At 49.7% G+C, this 9,391-nt stretch overlaps 1 protein-coding gene across 1 annotated transcript; it reads right to left on the bottom strand.

Annotated features, from left to right (window-relative positions):
* Positions 1–250: 250 nt before the first annotated feature.
* On the bottom strand, positions 251–8,798 carry LOC147911757 (small integral membrane protein 10-like protein 2A). Its single transcript, XM_087427746.1, has 2 exons — positions 8,782–8,798; positions 251–467 (listed from the first exon to the last, which is right to left on the bottom strand). The coding sequence occupies exons 1-2, from the start codon at positions 8,796–8,798 to the stop codon at positions 251–253; spliced, it is 234 nt and encodes a 77-aa protein (XP_087283872.1).
* Positions 8,799–9,391: the final 593 nt, after the last annotated feature.

Here is a 9,391-nt window from a genome sequence, read left to right as displayed (position 1 = left end):
TTGCTCTAGGGCGGTGAGCTGGTGGGTGGAAGGCAGCCATGCTGCCCGGGACACACACACACACACACACACACACACCCCATGTCCCCAAGTTAGTTACTCACACACACACACACACACACACACACACACACCCATGTCCCCAAGTTAGTTACTCACACACACACACACACACACACCCATGTCCCCAAGTTAGTTACTGACACCCACACACACACACACACACACCCATGTCCCCAAGTTAGTTGCTCTAAATTTGTATCTGCAGGCGGACGTTGAGCATCACGGAGGCCACGACGTAGAAGTAGGGGAAGTTCATGCGCAGCCGCCAGGCCAGGTGGAAGAAGGTGAGCAGCGTGCGCGTGAGCCCCTTGCAGAAGGCGCCGTCGGAGCCGCGGGCCGCCACCGAGCGCGACAGCCGCACCGCCGGGCCCGACAGGCCCCCCGCCGCCATCGGGCTGGCGGAGCTTCCCGTACCGTGCCCGGAGCCCCGGGCCCCCAGCCGGCTCCGCGGAACCACCGACCGACGGACAGAGGGACGCACGCGGGGGGAATCGGTGCGGGAGGCCGAATGGGCGGCCGCAGATGCGAGCTGCGCTGCGCGGAGGGCGCCCTCCTTCCCCTGCAGCGCTCTGGCCCGGGATTGGTGATGCCCCGCTGCGGGGCGCAGCAGGGTAAGTTGCCTCAGGGCAATCAGTCTTTGTCCTACTAAGTTTGGATTTTAAAAATACACCCCAGGCTGAGTGATTTTCTGCTAAGTCTGCCTAATCCCTTTGCTGTTGTAGAGATCGTATTTAACAGACCACCTGTTGAGTCTTCCTGAGCAACCCTCAATTCTTTGCCTCTGAAGTGTGTTTATTCATTTGGTCTTGGAATCTGTAAAATACTTACGTTCTTCCAAAAAATTTTGCAAGTTGGAAAAGCTCCCGCTTGTAGATTTTGTTATTTGCAATGGCTACAAGCATGGTCAATGAAGATGTGGCTCTGCATGGGCTTCAAATCCTGCACCAGGATTGGTGAGCTCTGTAATCTGGGGCATTGATGTCAGGGCCTTGGTGGCAGAGTCAGGGGTCTCCAGGCCAGATTGAAGTTCTCTCCTCGTTAAAGTATGAAGGGTAGTAGGTAATCTGTCACCTTCCTATGCAAAGCCGTCCTTTTGGCCACTTCATGAAGACCGCCAATCCACATCTGCATATTGTAGAGGTGGCGGGGGCATCTCCTCTTCCTGCTTGTGGGAGAGGCAGAGGAAGGGTGACCAGCATGGTTCTGCGAAACATCAGTCCAGAAGTCGTGAGGACCAAAGCTGGAAGCAGTGAGCATGCAGTTGACTCCTGGTCCTGCCTGCATTGCAATCATGGTCCCTCGAGTCTTAGGACATTATCATTACACCTCAATCGCATCCACTACAACAGGCAAGAACAGGAGACACTTGGGGAGATTTGGGGGTTACCTCTCATGTGTATTTTTAACCCAGGATCAGCAAGTATAGGTAAACAAATACATAAGTAAGTAAAATGGGCAGGTGGGTTTTTTTTCCAAGAGGACAAAGAAATTTGGAACTGAACAAGTCTTTTTGTTTTCAATGATCTTTGCTTGCTGAAATTGTATCAACTCATTGCGGTCACATTGATTATATCATGCTGGTGAGAAGCTCTGATTGGCTGTTGATGACATCATAAGAATCATTGGGACATTGGTTTTATTGTACACTCAGTCATGGACATCTTAATCAGGAAAGGGGAAAAGCGAATGGTTCTTCATTGGTACAGTTTGACAAATAAAAATGCAGGGAGCAAGAGGACACACACACAACAGAAGGGGCCATGCAAACAGAACGGTTTAGAGCCACTGACCAAGGGGAGGGAGAGCTGTAGCTGCCTTGCTTCTCTGGGGGGTGGGGATTCTCGGTGCCTTGGGGCTGAGCCCAAAGGTTTAAAGGCTGAATGAGGTGCCTCTGTGTTTCACCCTTTGGAGTCTGCAATGCTAGCATGAGAGGGTTTTCTCATCCAGCCTGATGGACTCCAATTCACAGGGTCCCACAGAGGCAGCAGGGAGGCCCGCAGGAAGGCTCAGCACAGGCGGCCTGGTCAGCAGTGGAGTGGATGGGCCCAGGGGATTCCATGCATCAGCAGCTGCTGGGAGTGAACTCGAGGGGACTTGGCTACATGTTCTGCTCGACTGCACCCTTTGCGACCTGTGCCTCACGCGCCCCAGGGACCATTTTGTGTCCCTGTCTCCTGGGTGGAGCCTGGGGAAGTCTTGAGGTGTGTCACTTCTTCCATTTATTGAGGAACCAAAAAAAAGAAGTTAAATCAGAACACTGAAGAAGGCAAGCCCCTTAGCAATCCCTCCTTTCTATTGGCTGCCTAAATCACATCAGCTTATCTCCAAGTTGGAACATTTTAAGAAACATTTTAAGGACCATTCTTTTTATGGGCCAGACCATATGAGCCTCCCTGAGAACCACTGGCCTGAGGGTACATGTGAAGACTAAAGGGAATCGATTTCTGGCACTGGACACCCTGGCTCTCAGAACAGGGGTCTTGGTGCCCAGGCCTGTGTATATACCAGAGTGGAAATTAGTAAAAGAGACCTTAACTAAATTGGAGTTGGGAAGGCCTATAGGGGAAGCTCTCCAGCCCTCTCACACATGTCAATTACTCCAAACAGAAAGAGACAAACATCTTCCAGAGGATGTACTGAAGGAAGTACTACTACTGAAGGAAGATTTCTCTCCCCACCTAGCAGCAGCCCAGGCAATGAGAAACCCCACAGCCCAGCCAATGAGAAACACTGCAGCTCAGCCAATAAGAAGCTGCTGCTGCCCTGAACTGTTGCTTTCCCCCAATGGACTTTCCTTTAGAACAACCTCTCTGTACTCCCGCTTTTCCTCTATAAACGTAGTTCCCCTCGGGTTGTTTTCCCAGCTTGCCTATGGTTTGCCATAGCATGCACATCCTGAATTACAATTCTTTTGGCTATTCCCAAATAAACTCGTTTTGAGGGTAAAATAACTGGTGAATTTGCCTTTTAAATTGGCAGTGTCCATCCCATTGCCTGAAGTTAGATCTGAAGTTACATGCATCTGAAAACATCTGAGCAGCTGTCTACAGGGGAAATGTGTGTGTGCGCGTGTGTGTTTATCAGATGGATATGCTGAGAGCACTCCCACAGAACACCACTCCTATGAAAACCTTATAAAAAGTTATAATATCTGAAGAAAGCAGCAGAGCTTGCTAAATTTGGTAAACTCATTTTGAGGATAAAATAACAGGCGAGTTTCCATTATGTTAACACCAGTATACATAATGCCTGGACCGTGTGTGACGTACAGAGCTCCCTTGTTCACATGGAGGACAAGGGTCTCTGATCCTCCTCAAGACACAGGACATTCCACACACTTCATTTGGCCCTTACCCCTTCTATCTTCTACCTTTTCCTTAAAATGTTCCAACTCGGAGATAAGCTGATGTGATTTAGGCAGCCAATAGAAAGGAGGGATTGCTAAGGGGCTCGCCTTCTTCAGTGTTCTTATTTCACTTCTTTTTTTGGTTCCTGGCCCCACCCCAGGAGGGCCAATGTCTGCCAAGCCTTTGGGAGCGACTGATGACTTCTCAGCACATTCGGGGGTGGTCTTCCAGGCACTCACTCTTCAAGGGGATTTTGGTGAGGCCCAAAACAAGAGTGACTCAGGTTGTCGAGGCTTTGAGTGTGCAGGAAGTTGCTGGGGCAGAAGTCTCCTCCAGACACAGGGAGGTGGACCCCGCCGGTCCTGTGCAGCAGGTCCAGCACTGGTGTCCTCGCAAGCTTCCTCCCTCCCTCCCATTTTTTCTTTCTGTCTATGTACCTGTCCAGCTGTCTCTCTGTCCATCTAGCTGTTTCCCATGAACTCAGGGTATGATTAGGGCCTGGCCTGCAGACAGAGAGGCACAGACATGAGGGTCTGGTCCCTCCTGTGTGGGGTCTGAGTTCCTCTGCTGATCCAGGCAGGTGGTCCGGGTCAGGCTTGGGCAGCCATTGCTCTTCCGGGTGAAGGTTTAATATTGGTGACTGTGCCAAGTCCCAGAGCAAGGCTCTGGACTATTCACATGTCGTGGCCCAGCCCTACGGTGGGGCAGTGGGGACCCCTCCTCATGAGGGGAAGGAGGTGTGGTGCAATTGACACTCACCATCCACAGTTAGGCCGAACGTCACAGGTTAAGGGCACGGTCCTCCACCAGACCGCCCTCACTTCAGAATCCAGCCCTAAGTCAGGAGTCCTCGGGGCCACCTGCTCTCGGACCAAGAAACAGATGGGCCAAGTTCTTGATCAGGCCACCTGCAGAGGAAAGTTACAGATGCTCAGTGAACATTCAGTGTCATTTTCATTCAACTTTTATTCAAACACACGCAGACCAGAGAAATTAAAACAGTGTCTTTCTTGATAAGATTTACAATGAAGCTTGAAAAATCGAATACTCTGGATGCAGAAAAGCAGGCATTTTCATAGCATTGACAGGGGTAAGGAATGGTAAAAATCTTTCAGAGGAGGTTTGTAAATATCTTATAAATGAAGAAAATGAATGCCCTGTGATTACATGGCAGCACTCACAACATTCAAACACTAAGAGACACTTTCACAAGTCAGACATTAAATGAGTGCAGTCCCAACCTTTGTTCTTAATGTATTAAGACCAAAAAACGCACTTATATTCAAAGAAATATAAAGTACGACAATCATGAGCTATTACTATTCGCTAATATATTTTAAAACTTAAGAAAACTCTTAATACCCCATTTTGGTAATGTCAAGAGGAAATGAACATTCTCTCATATTTTTAAACAGTATTTCAAATAGTGTTTTTCGAGGACATCTTCATTATGAATGTCAAAAGCTTATAAATGTCTAATACATTTTGTCGAAGATGATCCACATCCAGAAGTTTGTCCGTCCGTGGAAGATGTGGCCCAATATGCTGACCATCTCAGGAACTCATTCCACAGGGAAGGAAGTGCAGCAATGGGTCCATGACGCTGAAATGGCCCCGTCTTACCACGGGCCCAGCACTCAAAGCAGCTGGCATGATGGTCTAGAAGAGTACAGGAGGAGAGCGAGCAAGTGGGTTCTGAGGGCCAGGGGAGTGAAGGAGACAGAAAGCAGGTCAGGGCTATATGGAGAAGGGGAAGGAAGCCAGACGGATCAGAGTGAAGGCTCTGGAGGAGAAGGAGCGAGAGGTCTGTTGCTGGGGACCAACCCCACACCAAGTGATGAATTGATTAATCACGTCTTCTGACTGTTGATGCACTGGGACCGTTTCTTTTTCTGACCAATATGGCAGAACATGCATCTCTCAGCAAAAGGTAAATGAGCCTCAGAGACGCCTTTAGTTTTGCGGGGGGCAGGTGTGAGAGCCTGAGCGATGAGAGCACTGGCACCAGGATGCTGTAACAATCCTGGCATTGCAGAAACACAAAGAATCTAGCCATGACCTGCGGCATCTTAGCTTCTGCACCCCTGACTCCTTCTCTGTGTCTCCTTTCTTGCTGTCAGTTGGTGAGCAGACTATTAAGATCTAAGCCTTCCTGGGGTTGTGGGCGGACTCTCTTCTCAGCCCACTCTCTGTCCTCAGGAGGTCTCGTCCACTGCAGGGTCTCCCACATGGAACCTGCTGCAAGGACTCCCAGCCCTGGGTCTTTCTTCCTCCCTCAATTCCAGACTGTATTTCCACTCAACTACTGTTCACCTTTATTTCAAATCTCCTCGAGGTCTCAAAATTATTGTAAGGTGAACTCTTTATCTTCCATTTTCTTCCCAAACTGTTATGTCCCTGCGTCTCTTTTCTCACTTGGTGGGACCACCATCCACCCAGTCAGCAGCACCATCAAGCCAGCAGGAGCCCCTGACCCCTTGACCTCCCTTTCTTCACATGGCAGCCACTGCACACTCACTCCATGCCAAGGTCACCCAAGTTTTCATTTCGTCTTCACTGAACCTTTAGGAGCGCCAGCATTCATTCCAACCCGCCTGGACTCTAACAGCTTTCTCATGCCTAAATGGCCTCCCTTCTCTAGTGATCCTGTTCTGATCCATTCTGCACACTGATACCCAAATGATAGAGTTGAAAAGCAAATTGAACCTTGTTACCCAAGGCCTTCAATTCTTGATGGATTCCACCACATCCAACCCAGGGTTGTTTGCTCTGGGCTGCCTTTCCCCCTCGTCTTCCATCCTTACGAGTATAGTAGGTGAGAGCTTGGTGTGTATCAGGCACCAAGAAAGGGCTTTGCATTAACTCAATGATTATGACAACAGCCCCGTGAGAGGGTTCTTACTGGCACACTCACTTAACAAATGAAGAAATAGAGGCACAACAATCATCGAACGTGACCCAGCTGAGAGGAGGAAGAGCTGGTACAGGAATCCCAGCAGCAAAGGTCCAGCCCATATACAGAACCACTAGCCATAACGCCTAGTAGGTGAGTAGTGACTCCTAGTTCTGCCCAGACAGGCAGAAGCCCAGGGTGTTTGTCCGGGATAAAGTGTGAATGGGACAGGAATGATTGGTGACATAAAGATCAAGAGGACACAGGTGATCTGAGACTCAAGACCTGTGTGGTATTGGCCATCCCATGCCAGGCATTGAAAGAGCCCAGCAGATGTCCATCTAGAGGACCAGTCAGAGGGACAAGCCTTAGTCCGGGTGTTGAGAGAGGTGGCAGATCCTGGAGACAGGAGTCACATCAGCAGCCCCCGTCTTCCCTGTCTTCCCTCCCCATGTGGATAAAGGTCACAGATGCATGGCCTCACTGATTGCTGACAAAGCCTGCAACAGCTCTCCTGCCCTCTGGATCTTTCTCAAAGTCTGACCCCTGACCCTACAAGCCCAGCTCTGGAAGACCTCACCAGAAGCTTTCTCGGGGCTTGCAAATGAGCAGCCAGACTCTGGTGGATAAGACACCCATCAGGGCCAACGGCCCGACTATCTGGCTGTCTGCTTGCGGTGTCTTAGTTTCCTCCCCCACAGCTTGGAACTAATTTTAATGTTTTTTTTAATTTGGCGTTTCTTGGTAGTTCTGTTTGAGCACTAGGAAGCCGTGTCTAACAGCTGCAGCTGACTGCGATATCCCAGGTATATTAGAGTTCTCCAGAGAGGCAGAACCAATATGAGATATGATATATATCTGATATATCATATATATGATATATATCATATATATGAGATGAGATTTGTCATAAGGAATTTAGTTCACGCATTTATGGAGGCTCAGAAGTTCCACAGTCTTCCGTCTCTAAGCTAGAAACCAAGGAAAGCTGGTAGTATAATTTAGTCCAAGTCCACAGGCCAGAGAGACAGGGAAGCTGATGGGGTCAATCCCAGACCAAGGGCAGGAGAAGATGAGACAAGATGTTCCCCCTCATGCAGTGAGGCAGGAAGAAAGGAGACAAGTCTTCCTTCTTGAACCTTTTGTTCTATTCAGGCCTCAATGGATTGGATAATGCCCACCCTCATGGAGGAGGGCAATCTTCCTTACTGCGTCCACCAATTCACATGACAGTCTCATCCAGCAACACCCTCACAGATACAAGCAGAAATAATGTTTAATCTGGGCACGCTGTGGCCAGTCAAGTTGACACATAAAATTAACCCTCACAGTGGTTAGGGCAACATCAGAAACTATCGCATAACAACGTCTACACGTGAAGCCTCACCACAGCAACCATAGTGATAGTTCCTGTGTCAGGATAGTGCTGGCATTAGAGTGTCCTTCCCAGGGGCACTGTCCACTGCGAGCGTGCAGTCCACCTAACATGACCCGTGGCTTGTGGTCTACCTACCGTGGTAGAGTGTAGGTGAGGTGAACATTCAAGGTAGTCAGTCCTAGAGGAGCTGAACCTCCCTGTTTGTACAGCTCACAGATTGGGAGCAGCTGCAAGAATCTCTCAGCAGATGGCCTCCTGAAACGCAATGGGCTTCCAGCCTCACCTTGAATAATCAGGAAGCTTCGTGAACTTTGCGGCAGAGATATGAAGTCCCCTTATCTTTCATCTTATAGCTGCAGAAGAAATAACTCTTCTGGAGGTTGAGGGTGGGAACATGACATCGGGGAAGCAGTCAGAGAGGTAGTGACTTATGCCTGGGCCTTGACGAGTGGGCGAGAGTTCCACAGACAGAAAGGTAGGAAATGATATGAAAATCCTGAGAAGGGTGTGGGAAGTTGTTTGAATTCATCGCTGGGACCAATCCTGGAAGGCTGCCGTGAGTCACTGTGTTGCTGGTTTTCCTTGGTCTTCCCAAAATGTCTGCAACCTTAACAGACTTCCCAAAATTCCAAGTGCAAACATTTGGTCCTTCACACTGTGCCCAGCCAGTGCTGTCTGATCCCAGAGCTCACGTGATTCCACTGCATCCCTACTCTGATATTTCTTCATGTCCATATCTAATAGCAAAGAAGAACTCATATCTACCTCTAGGGATGGGAGGAGGAAAGCATGGAGGGCTTCCTGGAAGCGGATGCAGTTGAGCTAGGATTAAATAAACTGAGTGATCAAGATTTCCAAAGTCTGAGATCACAGGAAACAAAGCAAAAGATACGTTCTAAGCCTTAGAAGTAGAGCTTGGCATTGAGGGATGGAAACAGATGTAGAAAGAGGTAACAACATGCGCAAAGATTCCAGTCAATTAGCAGGGTCTTGGGGTATGAGCCGAGTGTGCACTCTTAGACCTGGAGAGAGTGGACAGTCTTCCCGTCAATCATTGCAGGCCCACCAATGGCGATGTCTGAAGGCGGGACCATAGAAACGACGTCGAGGCAGCCATAACGGTTGACGAGGCTCTTTAAAGCTGGATTGTGCAGTGCGGCTTCCGTGGACTGTTATCCTCGGTGACGAGGGAACATGGCGGCTCCCTTTCCTGCCATCTCCCAAGTGTAAGTTTACTTTATTTCCTGGTCGGCTGTCCGCAGTGTGCTCTTGAGGGAATCGGGGAGATGGTGTGTGCTGATGCACTTGGACAGTGACAGAAGTGTCCCCTGGAGTCTGCATCGAGGGCAGAGCAGGCCCCTTCGCCGCGATCGGGCTCAGGGTTGAGCTTTCTGTGACAACGTGAGGAAACATTCAGATCATGTGGTTGTGGAAATGTGGGTCTTGGACCCCCTGTTCGTGGTCTCGATGACCTGCGGTGTGGACAGCTTAGAAATGAGGAAAGGGCTGGGGCGGTGGGCCGGGGGGTGTGGGTCCAGGACGGGCCGTGGCCGTTGGCCGCCAGGGAGCTGATGTGGCCTTTGATTGTAGCGTGTCGTTGGGGGGATGTTGTCGTTGGGGGGATGTTGTGGCCGGGTCTTTGTTACATCTTGGTCGTTTCCGTGAGAGTTTTCGGAGTGGCAGGATTTCCGCTCTTTTCGACCTTGAAAG

The sequence above is a fragment of the Ceratotherium simum genome, chromosome X, assembly GCF_057802395.1.
Source record: "Ceratotherium simum simum isolate JZ-2026a chromosome X, ASM5780239v1, whole genome shotgun sequence".
Lineage (NCBI taxonomy): Eukaryota > Metazoa > Chordata > Mammalia > Perissodactyla > Rhinocerotidae > Ceratotherium > Ceratotherium simum.
The sequence above is the reverse complement of the archived record's forward strand: the minus strand, read 5'-3'. Positions and strand labels throughout refer to the sequence as shown.